The sequence below is a fragment of the Ruditapes philippinarum genome, unplaced genomic scaffold, assembly GCF_026571515.1.
Source record: "Ruditapes philippinarum isolate M1 unplaced genomic scaffold, ASM2657151v2 ctg1253_1_1_1_1, whole genome shotgun sequence".
NCBI classification, from domain to species: Eukaryota; Metazoa; Mollusca; class Bivalvia; order Venerida; family Veneridae; genus Ruditapes; species Ruditapes philippinarum.
Window position 1 is genome coordinate 45,899 of NW_026858769.1, and position 21,965 is coordinate 67,863.

At 32.9% G+C, this 21,965-nt stretch overlaps 2 protein-coding genes across 6 annotated transcripts in view; both read left to right on the plus strand.

The window, feature by feature from the left end:
• The first annotated feature begins 270 nt into the window (after window positions 1–270).
• On the plus strand, window positions 271–2,364 carry LOC132754239 (enhancer of split mdelta protein-like). The gene is made up of 3 exons (XM_060744856.1): window positions 271–441; window positions 1,003–1,095; window positions 1,625–2,364. Exons 1-3 carry the CDS (start codon window positions 391–393, stop codon window positions 2,219–2,221), a joined length of 741 nt encoding a protein of 246 aa, XP_060600839.1. The 5' UTR covers window positions 271–390; the 3' UTR covers window positions 2,222–2,364.
• A 2,026-nt stretch (window positions 2,365–4,390) lies between these two features.
• Window positions 4,391–21,965, plus strand: part of LOC132754227 (activated Cdc42 kinase-like) — a 110,466-nt gene continuing 92,891 nt past the window's right edge. The window contains exons 1-2 of one of the 5 annotated variants that reach the window (XM_060744834.1): window positions 4,391–4,434; window positions 16,286–16,425. The gene's annotated coding sequence lies outside the window, so the exon portion shown is untranslated. Of the gene's footprint in view, window positions 4,435–9,096; window positions 9,334–12,565; window positions 12,711–16,282; window positions 16,426–21,965 lie in introns of those variants that run through there. The other 4 variants (XM_060744832.1, XM_060744833.1, XM_060744836.1 and 1 more) reach the window with 4 other exon arrangements.

A 21,965-nucleotide genomic window follows, 5' to 3' on the forward strand; every position in this document is an offset into this window, starting at 1 on the left:
GTGTCACCTATTAATTTAATTGATTGCTAATTGCCAAAAAAGCCGTGCGCCACCAATAAGGCGCTAATCCATTCAATTTCCCACCTTATTTCGGGGCTGAGTTCGCTCAAAGCTTTCTGACACGTGCCAATTATCGACTTTCTATCATCTGGGCGCTGATTGGATAACTACGTTACCCGCGTATAATATTAACCAATCAGATACAACACGTGCTTTTGTTGAGTAAAACTTCCTGCGAGAAAAACGAAATAATACTGGACGCATGAACAAATTTCTTCATACTTTTGATATAATCTTTGAGCTTGACAAGTCCCGCTCATTCTCAAGAAATAACTGATTTTTAAATTTGTTAACATTTTTTTTTATTACACGTTGATATATACACCCACCATGGTTGGATCTTGTACACGTGAATCGTCGGATTCTTTTTCCCTAAGAAAGGTAAGTGATTTTGAATCCTTAAGATTTCTTTGCAAGGTTAGCAATGATTGAGAAATTATCTTCTTTAACGATATAGCATAATTACTTTGTTTACATTCGGTATTCTTTTGTCGTTTTCAAAAGAAGAAACATTGATTTGTGAAATAGTTGTCAAGTGCACAGATAAAGTGACATAGCCAAGCTTACTAACCTATTCACAGAGACCCTGAAAAAAATGCAGAAATAGCCCGTGCTCTGATAGCATTAGTGTGGGACTGTGGTAATTTAAACAGTTACTTCTACCATGTATTGCAAAATAATTGCAAATAATATTTATCAATCTTTTTTTAAGTTTCATTTTTGGAAAAATTCTTTACTTTGTTTTTTTGTTTTTTTTTTTTTTTTTTTTTTTTTTTTTTTTTTTTAGAACGTCTCAGTTCACAGCAGAAAACGAGCACACTGAGGTTACTGCTTATCAATCAAACAAGATGAACATTCTTTATTCTTAAATGTTTTTTTTCTAATTTGTGTATTCTCTAATTTGTATACTATCTAATTTTTTTTCTATTCTCTAATTTTCAGTTACGTAAACCTCTGATAGAGAAGAAACGACGAGATCGTATGAATGTCAGTATAGATAGCCTGAAAGCCTTGTTGGCAAAATCTTCTAACAACGTAAGTTATTAATTGATATTTCTTCTATTTAAACAATACGAATTCGTACTTTTTAAACTATACCCAACCAACGAGCATAAGTTTCAATCACAGTAATAAAATTTGCTCAATTGCTCGTGTGCAGTACGAATTACAGATCATGAGAAACTAATCTTAGTTTAGTTAGCATAAATGTACATACAAGTGTACATACAAATGTACAATTTCGCAATTTTACTCGAGCACACAAACCAGTATAATGCGAAAGAGTGGAATGATAAGTTCTTACAACATGGGCCTACCCTTCCAAATATTTAGATAGTACAGAGAAAGTAAAACAAGTGTTTGTGCTTTAATTATCTATAGAGCTGTGTCTTATTTAATATTCTTTGAGATCTTAATAGGACATAGGAATATAAAGTTCTGTTGCCTGAACATGTGCTTGAATGCATTATCTTTAAAAAAATTGGGAAAAAAGTATGAAATTATACAAAAGTGATTATTTGCTTTTATAAAAATGTAAATTCATTTCATTACTTTTATATTTCAGCCAGCAACCGTGGTAAAGATGGACAAGGCCGAGATTTTAGAACTGGCTGTCACTCGCCTTTCGCAGCTTCACCAACAACCCAAGACCACAAATACTGATCACGTGACATCTTACCGCGCGGGGTACCGGGAATGCAGGAAACAGACTGTCCTATACCTAAGCTCAGCTGTCATGATGCCAAATTCTCTTCTTTTAGATATTGACAACCATCTACATAACGTATGTGATACTTCCGGTCAAGATGACGTCATTGTGTCGTCTGCTACAAGAAAGACCAGTTTTATTCCTGAACGCAGACGTACAAATTCCCCAGCTTTAGACCTACCACCAGCACCAACCTACGGTTCATTTTGTCCGGACAGTATGTTTTCCCCTATTGCTTCTGCTGAGATCAGAGGTCATCGAGTGCATTCACCTATGGATATTTCATATGTAAGCAGATGTGATTCTCCGTTCAGCATGACCGCTTCCTCTGGTTCCAGTGCTTCAGGAATTTCTGAGAACTCGTCAGACTCTGAAGTTTTTGCGCATGCGCAACCAACTCATCATAAAAGTGAAATTGCTGTTGGCCAAGAAACACCATGGAGACCTTGGTAATTTTGAAATTAATTTGCAGTGCAATCATTCGGAACATTTCATTTCAGTCTTCAGACTATGTATATTGATACATCTTCATGTATATATTGTTGTGTGTTATTTTTGACTTTTGTTTACGTTTTTACGAAAACTGCTGTAATATGTGCTATGTTATATTTGTTAATAAATGTCTAAATGAACTTATTTGTTATATACTACCGGTATATGCTATCTATATACCAAACGTTTTATTTTGAAAGTTTCAAAGTTTCTAAATGGTTATGACACAAAACTCACAAATAGCTGCAAAACTTGAATATTTTCCTTTTATGGTTCTACAAGGAAAAAAACCCACAGACTTTTACAAATGTCCTGACTTAACCAGTTGAGTACTTTCTGCACTTGAATACACGACTCAGTAAATCCGTAAGAAGCGAATTTGATTTACTGTATCTGTTTATAAAGATGAGTTCTTTCACACAAAATGTTGAGAGAAGAAAACAACAACTTTTCCCTCGTGAGCAAGCGAACATCTGTAAAAGAAAACTGTAAGAGAAATAGGGAGGGCCTAAGTAAGAAACTGGCTTTAGTTGCAGAAGGAATAATATCATTATGTACGTCGATTATATATTGACTAAATCACAGGCACGCGTATCGGACCTTGGAAGAAAAAAATATGACCAGATTAATAAAAAAAACCTGTGTTCATCTTAAATGTGACAACCCCCTCCCCCCAAAAAGCGGAATATGAGCTAAACCCCATTAAAATATACTATAAGTTAAGAGAAGGCCGGAAACTCCAGATTCGAGTCTACGAGCAAGGGGTCCATTTTTCACGGGCCGTTGTGAAAACAATTGTCCAGACAATTTAAAAAAAAAAACAACTTTTATCACTATTTCACGTTTGGGGGATAGGTCGCACTAACAATGTCAAGAACATTTTCCAGCGACTTTCAAGCTTCACTGGTGTAGGAGGACATCACATCTTTAAATTTGTTTACCTTTGGCATTACCAACTAAAATATCCCGATTTTAATTTAGTTTAAACATACAATGTACAATGTAGTTTATATCGAACAAATTCAGAGTATATATACAGATAATAGCAGATACAAAATACACAATACAAACATGATATGTATAAATGCCTTCTCCTAATAGATTTACAGTGCATTAAGATACGGTATGACAGTATATGTGGCTTGAAATATTTCTGATTTTATATGTTTTTAAGTCATTAAAGTCACAATTGTTTATAACATTTAGTTATAATATAAAGCAAAACAGGTACATATATTAATATACGTACCTGAGCAAAAATATATACAAAGAATGAGAATACAATTGTTATATAAAATTAAAGAGAAATAACGAAAATTAAGATAGAAAGAAATATAAGGAAGAAACGTTCAGTCGATTTTAATTGACAGTGAGTCAAACGTCGGGTTAGGCACACATGTGATGTTAGCCGTGCTGTGAACTGTTTGGATCGAACCGCCACGCAATCCTCCTAACCTAGTAGGCCTACAATATTTTGGAATATAATTGAAGGCACATTATTTCTCAGAAATCCATATAAAATTTATTAAATTCTTTAGAAATGTCAACCAAATGTTTAATAATGTTTAAACAATGGATTTAGAGCATATTCTACTAGATGTTTAACAGCCAAAAATATAGCGCAAATTTAAGTGTTATTTTGAATTCCATACGAAATATTTATTCACTACAGTAGCATTATACAAGTTGCAAAAAAGCAAAAGGAGCGAAGAAAATTTATATGTAGATGACAAAGACCCTGATGGCAAGTCGCTATTTGAAAGAAACTATAACTTGAACGTTTTTGAGGAATAAAAATGATAGCATTTCTGAATTATAATGGGACTTACAAAACAACTGACGTTTTGTTTGATTATTATTAATTAATTATTTGATGCACAGACTTTGAAGTACAGGAAAGGCTATGTGATGAGATTTATAAAATCCGAACATATATATTTAGTTATCTTTAGACACAGATAAAGTAATAATAGACATTTTCAATGTTTTAAAGAAAGAAACGGGGGTTCAGGTGAGGATATATTAGCACCATATATATAATTATAACGCCGTGGCAATGCAAATTAAGAAAGGTAACTCCGAGATGGACTTATTCATACTTTGGAATAGAGTAACTTCCCTTGTATTAAAACCGCCATACTGCAGTGGTCTCGGACACGGTACCTGCGGTTTTTGTAAGTTCATTACAATTAGGTTGAGAATTTAATATATAATCTGGTACAATTTGTAAAAAAGTAGGTCTGCGTTGAAGCAAAAGTGCCGGTTACAATGCAAAAATTCTGGTTATGCGAATAATTTAAATTTTTATTTTTGTTACAATTGTGAAAGAGGTGGGTGGGGTAAGCTTAATTTGGCACAATTTGCAATTCTTAGAATTCATTGGAAAGTAAATGCAAAGATTGTATTTAAATGTTTTCAAATAGTTGCTACACTTAAGCAGCAATAAATTACCATGCAGGCTGCACAAACGAATGCCAGGCAGAGTAAATAGTTTGTCAATGAGTGAATCACTGTTCCAAATTATGGACCAAAAGAACCAAATTACACTATTCATTTAGCTATTGTTTCATTTAGAAACTAAAACTATTTGTGCTGACATATTTTATGCCGACTATTTCTTGACAAGCAATACGTAAAATGAACTGTCAATCATTTTCTTTTCTCAAATGAAATCGAATTTACATGCTAAATTACAATAATTTCTATGAATGAGTAACTTATTATAAGATGCAATAAATCCACTTAACAGCTGTTTTGCCAAACATCTTGCTTTAATGTTTATACTTCATTTGTAACAGAAGAATCTATTTCATTTTTTTCTTACATTTATTTATGTCCACAAGTTTAACTGTTAAACAGTTTAAAATACTGGCTGCATTCAGTTACAAATTCACATATGACCTGTTTCTATATTTGTCATTTTCTCAAATATATTGTGCTGACAGATTGAGGTCAATATTATGCATACTTGTGCCCAATTATTATGTAATTACTGGTAAGTGTAGGTTGGCCTAGTGTAAGATTGGTCAGGTTTTTGGATATATCTGCAATTTAAACTTTAAATAATCTTTCTAACATGCAATTAGTGAAATTTGAGTAAACACTAATGTTTATCTTGCAATTGAGTTAGCAGTTTTAAGTCCCAACATGAAAGAGAAGGTGCTTTTAAAATTACCCTCTCTTTTATTCATTGTGCATTGTTTAGTCCAAAATTCTTTTGTTGTCTTCATTAATTATTTTACTGGTATGCATTTTTTGTCAAATTTTCTTCAATAAATTCATATTTACTTTTTGCATTTCAATTAATGAACAAACAAAAAAACAAAAACAAAAACAAAAAAAACAACAACAAAAAACCCCAAAACATTTAGTTAATGATCTTCGCTATTAAAATATTTTGGATACTATCATAAATTAGTTAAAGAGCTCCAGTGTGCACGCATTTTTGTTATACTTTATTCTGTTTCTAAGTGTTACTCTGAATTTTATTGTAGCTTTGAAAATGTGGAGGTGTGGTATCCCCAAATAAGCAAGTGTGCTAGTATTGGTTATCTTCGAGGGTCCACTATATTACATGTAGTGTTGGGTATCGGACTCAAAAATCACTATCGATAATCGGATCACCACAATCAATTGTCTTCCGATAGTATAATCGAGTTTTGCATTTTTTGACCAATCCTTGTATGTATTTTTTATACAGTAGTGACCATATTAATATTATTTTGAGAATAAATAAGCTCTTGTCTTCTTGATTAAAGTAAGATTTACTCTTTGAATTCAAAACAAACAACGCAAATACCTAATACTACTTTGTGACAGGCCAGGATGAATTTGCTTTGATGTTCAAGAAACAAAGTCGTTCAAATTGCCCACTTATTCACTAGCCATGTTTTTTCTGTAATTCTTTTTTGATAAGGCAAACAAAAAGGACTATAAGATCCTCTGGAATTAAAGAGATTTGGTCGGGAAACTTCTATTTGACCGCGTGTAAAAAAGTTACGCCCTAGGCAATTTAGCGGTGGTAGAACATTAAAATAATCGATTGTTAAAAAGGACTATCGATTGTTGCCGATTTTGGGGTGATCCGATTAGTTATCGATTTTCAGAGACAATCGGGACAACACTAATTACATGTTCCAAATTTTTCTCCCTTTATCACTAGTATTTTTTTGAATTAATTAAGAGAGTTATAATCAAGCCATATATTTTTAAAAAATATTTTTTGAATTACTTCCCTTGATAGTAGGTGGGGAAAATTCTGGGATTGATACCAACATTGTTGGAATTGGTAAAAAAGTGCCTTAAAGTCCAAACTGGGAAATTTAAAGTAACTTATAAAAATTTTGAAGGCCATAATGAATGAAAGAATAGCTTCTGTTGATGGCCTTCATATTTATCATAATTTCATATCAAATTCATTGGAATTGCTTTTCAAATAAAATTTGTTTTTTTTTCAAAGAAAATCAATGTTCCATGAAAGCAGTCTGACAATTGGGAATTTTATGCTTTTAGATTGGAAAAAGCATGCTCTTTTGGGCATTTGCCTCCAATTTTCCAGGAGTAACTACATGCATAATGAATGAAAGGCCTGTATTTAATTTCAGTCATATTTCTGATATTATGATCATATCTCTTTTATCTTATATTAAACATCTTTCCATCTGTTGTACTACCCAGTCCCCACTGTTAAGATTTTTATTCCAAAAGGAATTAAATTTATAAATGAAAGTTGCTGCTGTCTCATGTGAGAATATGACTTTTGTACCTTCAGTTCTGTAGTAATATTGATTAATAATTATGACATTTGAACTAGAAGGACAAAACTGATCATTATTGTATATTGAACACTTTTTCCAGACATTATTCCTCACATGTTGCTTTAAGTTCGTTGTTTTTGTTGTTTCTATTCCTTATTTTGACAGTTGACAGCTTTTTCTGTGTTTTCTAATCAGTAACCACACCTGTTGAAGCCAAAAGAGAATTTCAGCCGAGTCAAGTGACCCACACCTTCATCAGATTATATAATGCCATGCCTTATCTTGAAATGTTGAAATGCTTTAAAACTAAAAGTAACTCTAACTGTATACATATATTATACATCCATCATCATGTTTTCAATACAAAACACCAGAAAATGATTCCTGCAAATCTTTCAGTAGTAGATTAAAGGGTCATTTTTCAACAGGGTTGCCAGTACCTACATGCTATGTTAGTGCATACCCATAAAAATGCTGATGTTTTTTTTGTTTTTTATTTCTGCTGCTGCTGTATAATGATAATGATCAATATTGATTAGACATATTGTTAGAAGTGTACACCCACTAAATGCCACAGTTTTTATGCTGTTGTGGAAATAAATGAAGCAGATGGGAGCTGGCATTGCGATTTTGTCACACACTACTTGGTGCATGTAATGTGAAATTCAATAATTTTGTAACTTACACAATTACATGCAGACATAATGTTAACAAAAATAGAAAATGACGAAACTGATAGGCTGTGGCATCTGTTAATGATGATGGTAATCCACAATGTAATTGACCAACATGTTACCACTGTCTGCAGTGATTGTAAGATTTTATTGTCATAAAATATTTATTTATTTAAAACATGTTTTATTATATAGATATATAGATAACTATAATAAGATAATGGAACATTTGATATATTTTCCTATAAACTTGATTATTTTCTTTATTTTGTAAAAGAGCTTGATGTCGTAGATAAAAGAAAATTACCACAATGTCAAGGCAAATTACCACAACATCCAGGCTTATTACCACAACATCATGGCAGTATAAACCTTGCATGACCCTTCTGGCAGCAACTTATTCTTACCCAGGCCATGATGCCAACTGTGCAGACCAAGATCAGCTGGCAGTTCCAGCACATCTGTGCTATCTGATCATGGTCTGCACTGTTCGCTATTCAGTCAGTACTTATTTTATACGTATATCATATGGATATGAACTTTTCCATAGAAAGGATTTCATGATCAACCTCAATGAAAGTGACCTTCGCCATATGGGAATCAAACCCCGGGTCGCCAGATTCACAGTCCAATGCTCTACCTTTTGAGCTAACCCGACGACTGATATTTACCCTCCATATTAAAGAATTTAAACCTAGTCACTTTCAAATAGACAGGTTATAAAACCATGTTAATGGTTGGAGTAAAGAAAATTTAACTGAAAATTAATTCATCTTTAAAACCTCTATATAAGTACATGTACATGGTTAAGTTTAATGAACTAATGTAAAATAATTACTGTTTTATTACAAACATTAACGAGGTTATCCCTCCAGATAAGTAAGCTGAATGACAGATACCACAAATAGATGTTGCGATTAATTATTTACAATTCAACAATGTTATAACGTCACTTACTGATGAAATGTCACTCTGGCCGATTGGGTCCATTAATTCAATTAAATATATATAAAAAATGAGAAAAATGAGAAGTATCTTACCATCAAACTTTGAAAATCATAATAAAGGTACTATTGAAATTCTTTTGTGAAAAAAAATGCTATTAATTTAAACTTATTGAGCTTGTTATTCAGGAATTCGAATTTCAAGTTACTGAGCCCGCTGTGCTCTGTAAACAAGGTATTGAATTAACTTACCGATGTCAAATAATGATTGAGTCTGAAATATTTAGACAAAAGACAGCCCTCCCGTTGAAAAAAAGCAAAAAAAAGCAGCGTCCCCATTTAACATGGAAAGTACTTGTGGCGAAAGATCAATATTAAAGCCTCGCCAATATTTTGTCTGTAACATCCAGCGTTATACATGAGTCATGTATGTTCTCCATGTAAACGTAGAAAGATGGCAGTGTGCTGCTAAAATATTGGAACCAAATAATTGAGTTATTTGCCGGTGTTACTAACAATTTCGCTTGTGATAATGATCTCGAGTAAAAAAGCCACACAAAGAAACTGGTGCATAAAAATATTGTGTCAGAGAAATTTGGATCTTTAATATGTCGATGACTGTGCTGAAAGGCTGATTTATTCTCTGAAGTTGGATTATATTAAAATTCAGACATAAGAAGTCATCCGTTTAAATTGAGGTTTGGTTATTTCTTTTCTTTCTTAAGCACAAACTTAAGTGACCATGAGTAATATGTGTAGGCTTTGATCTATTTATTTTCATGATATTGATGATATATGTACTGTACTTTAAACTAGGGACTGAGTCAGTGACAGGAAATGTTTCTGGGAGGACAGCATCTCTGACAAGTGTAAAAAATCAATTACGGGATTATCCTACACACAAAAGGAAGGAGTGACAAGAATTTTCTCTTTAGTATTGTAATTTCTAGCTTGATTAATAAAGCCATATGTGTTTATCAGCCTAACTTTACTATATATGTGTCAGTGATATATAATGCTTTGATGTTGATGTTAAAAATGGCACTAAATTAGGGACTTTGAGAAAAAAACTAATTGATAATTTATTCAGTTTTAGGTCTTTATATATAGATTCAGGTATTTGTCAAAGTAGATTCTTATTTATAATGAGTTACATGCACATGTAGTATAACTGACCGTAAAAACTTCGATGAAATTATTCCTATTTTATAATGATTGTCTGAAGTAATGTATTTGAGTGCTTATAATATTGTCTTAGACTTATTTGTTACTTAACAGGAGATCTATTTAACATTCTATTTTGTCAAGATGTTAGTTCTGACAATAAGTGGTCTTCTTATCATTGTTATGATAAGTGGCGTTTTTATCAAATTATTTGTTGCGTCTATAGAGTGTTAAAGTTGTTGATTCAAGACCCTTGCTCTCACTTGTATGGGTTACGAATCCCTACTAGGGTTTGTGTTCTTTCAGTGAGGAAGTTATCAGCTAGCTTACGGAATGTCAGTGGTTCTACTCAGGTGCCCATTTGTGCCTGAAATAATGCACAGAAGGGCACCCGAGGTCTTCCTCCACCAGTAAAGCTGGACAGTTGCGATATGACCTATACTGTGTCGGTGTGAACAAAACAAAAAGTTATCCAAATAATGTTATGATTAGATGGCCAGTGAATATGTTAATTGGCTAATATTTACTTTATTTTCATTGTGATAGATGTTCTAGAATTTTGTTGGAGGACATAAATTACTAAATAGTCAAATAAGACATTGCTGTCTGTTCAAGATTCTCCATTACTTCTGTCAATAAGATACAAAGACAAATAAGTGTTTATTCAGAGATTGTCTAATCTATTGATTTACTATAATTGAACCTCATTACAGTCTTGTATTGTGATTGCTTGGTGTGTCAGGCATTTAAAGGCACATTAAGCTTTAAAATGTTATTATTTTAAATAGCTTTAAATTTTATTTTTGTTGACCTGTTCAAGTTTCCAAAAAAATACTGGTTGACCATATAGGCTTATATCTAGCCTGAGTTCCTTTTGCTTCTTTTACATTTTGGCGATTAGATTTATTATTTTGTGTGGAAGTCAAAGTACAACTTTAATTGTCTACATTTTGCTACCTCTATAACAAAATACAAACTCATTTGTTCCAAAATACAAACTTATTTTTTGTCTCTCTATGGTTAAAAATAGAAACTGATTTGGTCTCTAGAACTTGAAAGCTGATTGGCTGATTAAAAGGTCAAGAGAAGGGCTGGTGACCTCCTATTGTTGACTGTCAGATCCTAAAGAGTAGTGGCATTTAAGGGTTTATTTAATCAGATTAAGGCTGAGTGGTTAATGTTGTTGACTTCAAACCACTTGCTCCTCACTGTTGTGGGTTTTAATCCCGACAAGGACTTATGACTCTACATGTGAGGAACATGTGCGGAAGCTAATCAAGCTAGCTTATGGAACGTCAGTGGTTCTACACAGTAGCACGTTCATGCCTGAAAAAATGTATGGAAGGGCACCTTTGGTCTTCTTCCTCCAGTAAAGCTGGAGAGTCGTCATATGTTGGTGCCACGTTAAACCCATTGAACCAAAAAAAGAATAAAAAATTCTAAATGTTCTAAGAACGGTTTGTTTGGTAACTTCTGTTTATTTATTTATAGAGAAATAATATTCATTTCATGAATGCTGCTTTTTCATGAACAAAAGACAGAAAGAACAATTGTTTTCAAGGTATGAAAATGTTCTTACGCAATAATATAACACAAAAGAAGTTATTCGAACCAGAAGTCTAAAAATAAAATGTAATCACTTAAAACTTGAATCTAAATAAATGTTCAGATGAATCTGTGTTGAAAACATCTGACAAATTTAGTTTTTTGGAGAGAACACAATAATGTTCTCTGTTTTTGCTGATGAGTATCACATCTTTTCCATTAAAACTTCAAAAAAGTTCTAGAATTTGTGGTTTATCATATTGCTAGCAGGATACTGGCAACATTGATATTTTCCAATGATAAGACTTGATCTATGATATTAAAAAAGAGTTTTGTAATAAAGCAAGCTTCCCCCCCCCCCCCTACCATCTTCAAATCTTCAAGTTTCCTGATGATGCTAATAAATTCCACATGTAGGATAAAGTTTTAATCTTCTAAAGACTGGGCTTTAATATATAAATTGTGTTGTTTTTTCCCCCCAAGTCTCTCTGTCTTCAGATAGTGTAGAAAGTATCTAAAGCCTGATATTATGAATTGCTTTATACATGTAGCATGTTAAATTAAATTGAAATTTACAGGAGCAAAATCTTACAGACACCTAAAGGGAACTTGGTTGGGATGTAAAAACAGATGTGGTGTTGACTCTAAGACAGGGTCGAATTTAGAACAGTCATTTATGTTAGAACAAGTTGATCATCCTGAGATCTTCGAATAATTATATCTGTTTAAAATTAAGAATAATCATTAATTTTCTTTCCTTAGAAATTTTGTACTATCAATAAGTTACAGTTCTCCTTCGGAATTCATGGCAAGTAATGTGTGCTTATCTGGAAATATTCCTTCCACTTCCAGACATTGGTCAAATGTAAAGTCATGTTGTGCCCACTTGTTGATGCTTTTATTGAGGTAGGAACATAAAAATAGGGTGCAAACATATTAGAACAGCTTCAGAAGTAGAGCAGCATCATTCTCTAGAATGCAATTGGCACATCAAAAACATAAAAACAAATATCTAACTTTATCATCCGGGAAGCAGGTCTAATAAAACAGTAGGAAAAATAATCCGAAATTTTATCTCTCCATCTGAACACTTAATGAATCTATTTATAGCTCCAAGCTGCCATTAGCTTCTATCCATCAAGCATCTTTGTGTACTTGATCAGTTTGGCAGAAGCTTTACCTTTGGCAGGTTTTTTCTCCTTTCCAAAAAAAATTGTGAGTGTGTGTACTTGTGAAATTATTAAATACTGTGGAATTTTTGTAGTGGTAGGTTGAGGAAGTGTCTTGTGTGGATTTAATTTTAAGGGTAGGAAATACATCTGGATATTCTGTAAATCAAGTAAACAGAAACATTTATGAATTGAAGGTAATTTTATTTGCAGATTTTTTTTTTCCAGTAAGAAAGGGAAGCAAAACATGCCATTTGGAAGAGAGGTTGTAAATAAATTAAGAAGATTTGCATGTAAAAGTAATAATTTTTATTTTGCTCCGATTGAAGAAAATGTAAAATTTTTACTTTAACACATTTCTTTAATTAATTTTATATACATGTACATTGAATTGGTAAATTGGTACCTTTGAGGAAATGATAAAAAATGATTATAACTAATGATAATGATACAAAAATGTAAATATTAAAAATGATGATGATTAAAATAATGAGAATAATAATTATATAAATAATAATGAAATTAATGTAATAATGATGCTGTTGATGATATAAGGGGAGATGATGATAATGGTGAGATGAAGATGATAAATGATGATGATAATAATAGGGGTGTAACAATACAGCAAAAACCGTATTGCAATATATTGCCATTTTGCTGAAGCGTATTGCAATATATTGCAATACGTATTGTCGTGTATATGTTTTGATGTAAAGATGGAGTAACATTTATATATTATTATTATATGTATATATTTTTAGTAGAAACTTAATAAAAATGTAAGGAATAAATAGAAAGTAAAGTGTCACACAATTTGATAAACAAAACTAGTCGCGTGTGACCTTTCACATCTGGGCCGCTTATGTAAATTATGCGGCCGCTTATTGACTTTTAAGTGTACTAGTTGTCGGATACTTTTATCTTACGTTGGCGCCAACAAAATTCGCCAATTAAAGATTTTATGTGAAATTTGTACAAAATTAGAAGGCAATTAATTGAAAATTATGATTTTTATAAAATACCGGTTTTCCAAAAATCGTACCGCGGTACGAAATTTATTTTTTCATATTGCAATATATCGGTATACCGGTAAACCGTTACACCCTTAGATAATAATGATGATAATGGTGATAACGACAGTAATAAATATAAAACCAAAAAAGTGACTTCAGTTTAACATCAATTGCTCATAGTATCACTTGATTAAAGACACTTTTCATTTACTATGAGTAATAATGTTTTCTGCTCTATTGAAATTGAATTGACAGGATATGCATACTTAATTTGAAGAATTCCGGCTGAGTCAATTTGAAGCTTTTATGCATTATATTGCACAGATTTCATGCTTCAAGTGTATCAATCCATATTTCTGTTGCATATTAATTGTTGCATATATAGAAATACAAAATGTAATAAAAAAAGAATAAAGATGGGAATTGGTATAATGAATTAAATTTGGAAATTGTTGATCTTGATTTTAAAGTTAAGTTAAATCTTTCACCTGTGTATAATTCACCTGCCTGGAAAATAAGATGGAAAATGGACTTGACCATGTTCATGTTACTGCAATGTAAACAATTTTGAGGATTTTTCTGTGGTTTTATAAGGACTTTTTTCTGTCTTGTGACCTTTTTGGAAATAGGTTATGGTTTACTCTTTTGGAATTTCTTTAGTGGTGTGGGTAAAAAAGAATGGTTCACAGCAAATTTATGGAGTTTTAGTGTTTTACAGTCATTGTTTGGTAATTTTTTTGACACCTTCAAGTTTATAGCTTGAAAAAAAAAGAGATTCAAATTTTCCATTGAGAATATGCACATAAACAGATCTATAGTGAAATAAAAGTAGTCTGGAATTTGCAATGCTTTGATACAGGTAAGCAAGGGGACATTTTAGTGGATTTTGGAAGAGGCCCTTATAGCTTATAACCAATACCACTCTAAATATCTCATATGGACCTGTCAGTTTTTCAGTAAGGCCAAAAGGAAAAGTTGATTTGGCACTGCCGGCAGATCTTGGTCTGCACTGGTGGCATAGAAAGAACCTGTTGAAGCTAGCAAACAAAGGGTTAAAGTCATCCATGAAATTGGTATCGAGAACTGACGGCACAGTCAGAGGTTTGAACTTATTACCTAATGCTGACACTATATCTGACTTGTTGAGGCTGAAGAAAAGTTCTAAGATAGTAGACTCTAAAATTTGCAGCATTTATTATAAGAAATAAAAAATTTCTGAAAATTCTCCCAAAAAAAAATGTTTTTCATGGATCAGTAAGGGTTTATGGAATTTTTCAGAAAGATAACCATAGAGTAGCAATACATGTACAGTAGATTGTTGATAAGATATATGTGACTGTTATCTGATTGGTGGTTGACAGCTGTTATAACATATGATATAAGCACATGTTATAGTTGGTTATAATGCAAAAAAAATAAAACTAAGGTAATACCCCCATGCGCCATGTCTTTATGTTTCAGGGCAGCTGTTAAAATCTTCACATTGAAGGTTTTTTATATCTCTTTCTTTGATTTAACAAGGTGATGGTTTCCTTGTTGCTGAGATTTGTAAGTGCAAAATTATAGATCTGAATCTCTAAGAAAGATATTATGTATGAACCTTGGGTACCAAAGACATAATAAGGCCTAGGGGTATACTTCTTTGAACCATATGGGGGTAATCGGTATGTGATGAAAAGAATACTGTACATTTATTATCATTTCATGATTTAAGATATAAATAATCATTTATTCTGCTGGAGCCAATGTCTTTGTCATCAGTATAGAGCCATTAGCCAGCCTGTACTTCTTTGTAGTGTGACCAAGCTCTAGCATATCCTTGCAGTCTGCATGACCAGGCTTCATATTATTTTCATCTTGATATCCCCAAAACTGTTAATAGACAGTGTCAGAAATGGAACCAGGACAAGTCCATTTAAGAAATTCAGGTAAAAGGTGGGCTCACTTTATAACACTTGAAATCTCTGACGCCTGTAATACATTTAGTCTATATATCATCACTTTAGTGCAATAAATGATTAACTCATATTAAGTTTAGAAGGACTTAACCCGTTACTGCACTAAGGTTACGATATGAAATTACAACTTTTGTATGATAGGGTATAGTAGTAGTCTTGTAATACAAACACATGTATGTAAAATTGAACAAAGGAGACAAGATACACAATTATGTACTTTACTTCAATCTAGAGGAAAAAAATCAGTCCAAAACCCACATGTCAACTTTTAAGTGTTTTTAATTATAATGTCAACACAATTGACCCTCCAGTGCTTTCAGTGCTTTGATTAGTGTTGCTACCATGTTGAAAATGAAAGAAATTCAGAAACAATAGACACATGTACAGTGAAATACTGCACAAGTTGCTGTAGGGAGAATGAGAGGGAATATATTACTGCCTGCAGCTGTCGCTAGATAACAGACCAGAAATAATTAGAAATATTCGGAAAAGTTATGTAACCCACTTGTGGAGGCTGATTAATTAACCCTGTCAGGATATGTGAAACACTATCCTAACAGATGGACCCCTAGTTCTTTGTGTTAACAATTGTTGTTTCCTTTTGCAAAACATCAAGATTTAATGTTGTAAGTTGTGCAGTACACCAGGTTAAATTGCAAATTTTGAGAAAACAATTCTGGATTTGTTTGTATGTTCTGCTTATTTTTTTCTATAATTAATGTGAAAAACATAGGATGTTTTGGGTTTGATAGTCACGTTTTAGCTGTAACAGTGATATTTTGTTTTTGTTCTTTCGAGCAGGCTGCTGGTATTCAAGCATTATTAGTGGATTATGTGAGTTCACTTGTGGAGAAGTTGTGACCAAGTGTTGATAAAAGTTCGGTGTGCATAATATTTGGATTAAATTTTGACAAGTCAGAGGGATGTTACATAGGAAATAGGTATGTAAAATCTTCCATTGTACTATGTTCTTTCAATACTTTGTTGGCAGAAATTAATGTGTTGAAAGTCTTAACGACTCCAGAGTCAAAATAGTTTAAGTTATGAGGTAACATTGCTTAGTAAAAGTGCAGGAAGACCTGTTTTAGAGAATATTTTAGATTTGTAACTGAAAAGATGCAAACACATTAGCAGAATTTGGCTTTGTGTGCAGCTTGCAAGCGAAAGTAACAATGTCCTTTACTAATGAGCAATGAATCGATTCCCCGACACAGATAAGTTGAGACAGAGCCCATAATTCATGAAGAAGTGACAAGCTCTATTAAGAGCTCGGTTCAAAAGTTGACAAAGCTCGGAAAAAAGAGGTAACAAGAATCAAGGTTTATAGATTGCTAAGAGCTCAGAAAAAGAGGTGATAAGAGCTCTAGTTATGAGGTGACAGGAGCTCAAGAGCTCGGGTAAAGTAATAACAGAACTCAATGGATAGAGTTGACAAGAACTCGGGTTAAAGACAAGAGCTCTATTTTAAAGGTGAGAGAGCTAAGGTAAAGAGATGATAGGACTCAGTGATTAGAGTTAACAAGAGCTCAGGTTAATGACAAAAGCTCTAGTTATAAGGTGAGAGTAGCTAAGGTAAAGAGGTGACAAGAGCTCAGATTAAATTGTGTTTATAGCTCACTGTGGTTAAAGATCCTGTAACACATTTTTTTCATGGTTTTATTTCAAAGATATGATGCTCAAATTAAGATTTGTTCATATTTTAAGTTCCAATAAGCATTATTTATAAAGATATTACCGAATTTAAAATTTCATGTAAATAAAGGGAGGTAATTAGAAATTTATTTTCTATAAATTCTTAGCCAAAGTTTCCATTAAGAAATGAATGCATATAATTTATTGATTAAATATAATGTGCATAAATATTTGCAGTACACATTTTACATATTCTTAGGTGTTTGAAAATTGTTTTATTTGCATAATTATATACATGTATATATAATGTTTTGCAGGTGTGGTATACGAACACTAACAATATCAGTCACAAAACATACAGGATCTTTAAAAATTCCTAAATTTGAGTATAAAACATCTCTTCTATTTGTATAGCAGATTATTAGCTACAGAATTTTTCTGCAGGGGACATATGTGACAGATGCTTGCTTTATATTGATTTATCAAATAAGTAGTTTTGAAAGTTTTGTTTTCGTTTTAATTTCAAATTTATATTAGAAAGTATCAATTGGCCAAAAGAGTTAAGAAATTACTTTTTCAGGTTTGATATTAGAGGATCAGATTTTACGTGAGTATCTGTATTCATTGTCCAGAGAGTATTGAACTTAGCCTATGGGAGATAGATAGAAGTTAAATATAATCTACTGACCACTTGACCCTGATGCCTCTAGGCTGTTATCATTTTAATTAAATTATCTCCTTAGTGTTACAATTGATAGGCCAATACTTTAGTGTGAATTTGATTAAGTGATGATATGGTGTTAATTTGAGGAATTAAACTCTAGAGGGCCACTTCTTGGTTTGGTATGATAGCTGAAGATTGAATTTGATGTTGTATCAACATGGATTCTTTAACATCTGAAGTGTTATGATAAATACTGATAAGTACCTCAAGGTGGATGTTTTAGTGTGTTTAAAGAAGCTAGGAAGTAAAGAAACCCCACAGGTTTGTGTGTGCATGTGTGTGTTTTATGTTAAGGTGAAGTCATTGAGTTGTTTCCTGGAGATGGAACATGATTAGAATTCCTTGTGTGCTGCAATAAAAAAGTGTTCCAAAGTGCTCAATGTGAAGCCAGTTGGTACATTATGTCAACACTTTGTAGGGATGTTTAGGACTAATTTGGGGTAAGATTGGTGGCTTCAAATCATTTACAGCACACTGCTGTGGGTTTGAATCTTTCACTAGACATATTCTTTCTGTGAGGAAGCTGTCCAGCTAGGTTTGCAGAAGGTCTGTAATTATAAAGGGGCTGCCATTTTCTGGGATAAAGTTCTGAGGTAAAGGGAAAAGGGGTCATCAAGGAACTTTGTCTGATGGTTAAAGGTGCAATTCTGACCTTTTTTCGGGTCAAAGTAACTCGAACCTGTAACCCTCTATCCCCCACTCTAGAGTTCAAGTAGCATGTGATTATAGTTAATTGGATACTAATATAGCACTTTCTGGTATAAAAATCATGCAAGACATTAGCTGTACACTTTAAATCAAAATGATCATATCGGCTTTAGCTACAGTAACAAAGAATTCCATTGTTACTAAACTATATTTTTGTTTGAATTATTGGAGCACCTTGACTGTTATTTGTTTTTGGATTTATATCTCCACTTGATTAAAAGCTGGGAAATGATCCTGTGAGTACAGTGGATCATTATGACAGCATGGTTGATATCGGAATTCTTGTCCTAAGCAGGGATTGTCAAACAGTTGCCTGGCTATGATGTATCAAACATGTGGGTTGTTAAGTTAAATAAAGCCGGAGACATTCTCAAGGGAAATGTGTTGTCTAGAAAAAACAAGAGTTTCTGTTGTTTATTTATGTTTTTCATGTTGTTTAGAGGTCTGAAACTTAGGATTTGTTATTCTGATACTGGTATTGCTGCAAAATTGGTATATTTCCTTTTTTAGCTCTTCTGTTGCTGAGTTGTCATCGTTTTTGGCAAACACTTTAATAAAGATCATGACTCAAAAAATTAAAAAAGGTATGATCAACATGAAACTTAGAAAACTTGCCTATCATGACAAGACAAGAGGTATAATTCTGAAAGCAATATTTTTGGAGTGTTTCCTCCACCAGTAAAGCTTGAACAACCATTTATAACCCTTTAAAAGATTTGTGTAGCCTAAGAACTTAATCAAACATAAAAAAGCTGAACATTGTATACAATTTTGATTAAAAATATGACATGTTCATTAAATACGCCAAGTCAGAGGGAGGAGCTAAAACATGTTAATATCCTTGAGTATTTCTTATGTCACCTATGATTACTGTATGCTCCAGTAACATAACAATGTTACCATAGACATGGCAAAACATAAGGAACACAAGAAATGTGTGTGTGTTTGTATTTTTTATAGACATCAGTTGAAGAAATTTCTCAACTGGGATATTTTTTCTCCAGTTGCAAAACTGTAAAATTAACATAACACCTGGATTAAGCGTGGATTGATGTTTATTATTTTAGCTGTTGCCAGGAAAATCTGTAATTATAGGCAAAGAAAAAAAATGCTGTAAATTATCATATGTATATAAGCTGTTTGACAATAACAGATTTAAAAGAGTAACAACTGACCTTGAGTTTATCAATATTTTTCCTGTACTTAATCAAATCTCAGGATTATTATTGGTCAGTGTACATTCTGTGTCGGTTTTTGACCAATCAATACCGGAGATCTGAGTTTTAGCTTCGAAAATTTCTTTGTAAGTGTTTTCTGATCAATCCTCAACTGTTTTCTGATCAGCTCTTGACTGTTTTCTGATCAACCCTTATTTGTTTTCTTATTAATCCTAGACTGTACCCTGATCAATCCTTGAATGTTTTCTGAACAACCCTGGAATGTTTCTGACCAACTGTCGGCTGTTTTCTGAATAACACTAGAATGTTTCTGATCAGCTCTCGTCTGTTTTCTTGTTAGCCCGAACAATCCAGGAGTGTTTCTATCAGCCCTCGACTATTTTTTAATCAGCCCTCGACTGTTATCTTATCAACCCTCAACTGTTTTTTTTTTTTATCAATCCATAACTGTTTTCTGATCAACCTCGACTGTCTTCTGAACAACCCTTAGCTGTTTCTTGACCAACCCTCAACTGCTTTTTGATCAACCCTCGACTGGTTGACTGTTTCCTGATCAACCCTCGACTGTTTTCTGATCAACCCTCAACTTCTTTCTGATGAACCCTTGACTGCTTTTTGATCAACCCTTGACTGCTTGACTGTTTCCTGATCAACCTGTGTATGCAATTTCTGACCAGCCCTCAATATCTTTACATGTCTACACTGTTCAAACATCATGATACTATTGATAGATGTGTTGCATGGTAGAAATTTTCTCTCATCTCATTATTGTACAAACATTCTTGTAACTGGTAAAGCAACATCCTGTGATGAAAAGCATTTGGTCTGTAACATGTAAAAACACATTCCATGACATGATGAGGGGGATCTGATGGCTGCATGTGCAATAAGAAACATTGTAAGGTGACCTTTAGATAAATAGATAAGTGACAATGAGATACTAAGCATACTAGAATGTTCCCTTTGTAATTATAGACATGCCAAAGTGACCTTTTAGATATATAGCATTCTGGAGTGACCCCTATGTAATAATAGGCATGCTAAAGTGATCTTGAGATGATAAGCATACTGAAAGTGACCATCAGATTATTAGCATGCTCAAGTAACCCCTGGATAATTGCTGATTATATGTTAATAATTGATTATGCTACATCCTATGCATCCAGTAATTTATGAAAATGTGGTCTGAAACCTTCCTAGTATTACCTGATTTGACTCGATTGTAAACTCAGCTGAACTATTAAAACCCTTTTAAATGACAATTTAAACTCAAAGCAGGGCAAGTTGATATTGAAAGTGCATTCCTAGGATATATAAGTTTTTCTTCTTCCTATACATGCAAATAGCATTTAAATGCTAAGTTTGTTGTCACACTGCCATTCTTCCAGCCCCCTGATGGATAGATAACTTTTTCTGGCTGTCTTTGGTCCAAAAACTTTTGCCTTGACCATAACACAGAAGTTCTTATACCTACAGTCTCCAAAGCTCACAATCGTCACATGCACCTGATGAGGTCTACTGAGCATAGAGGTCATTGGGTCAAAGGTCAAGGTCACCACTAGGTCATAGCTTTCATTTGAAAGTAGAGGCTCATTTACTTTGAAACTTCTTCCCTTCCAAATACTCTATAACTCATGCTGGTTAATACATTAATTCCCAGTTTGTACAAACTGAATGTGATTTATGGTAAAGTATCCCATGGTCTCAGGGACTAATCAATTCCAAACAGTGCAGCTTTTTCATGAGGCAACTGTTTATTAATGTAGTTATACATGTTTGGATTATATATAAATTTGTTTATGTTTGATCAGGGAGATTCTATATCCCCAGGTTTTCTACCAGCAGATGTTATTACCATATCTTAGTTGTGGCATGTATATTTGTTTACACAAGATCTAATGTATTTTCTTCTAGAAAATAATTAGTTGATCCTTCAAGACATTCTAGATTCATGTTTACTGAGTGTTCTTACACATCAAGTTTTTAGCTCATGAAGTTTTATTTTTGGATACATTCTTACAAGGCATAACTAGAAGCAGCTTTGTCATTGAGTAATTTTGAAAAATAAAACTATACAAAATACAATTTCATTGGTTGAGGTAAATGTTAATTCTGGATGACAGCCAATCAGATGTTTATTTGTTTTTGATTTAAATACAATAGTTTCTGTTTCAAATTTTGTTTGTCTTGATAAGGATTCTTTGTGTTGTGCAAATGTGCAGTTAGCATTAATTGCTAT

Bases quoted from the DNA above. Each gene is read 5' to 3' on its own strand.
- LOC132754239 (XM_060744856.1), top strand. From the start codon at position 391: ATGGTTGGATCTTGTACACGTGAATCGTCGGATTCTTTTTCCCTAAGA. The intron at 442-1,002 runs GTAAGTGATTTT...TCTAATTTTCAG, and splicing joins ATTCTTTTTCCCTAAGAAAG to TTACGTAAACCTCTGATAGA. The intron at 1,096-1,624 runs GTAAGTTATTAA...TTTATATTTCAG, and splicing joins TGGCAAAATCTTCTAACAAC to CCAGCAACCGTGGTAAAGAT.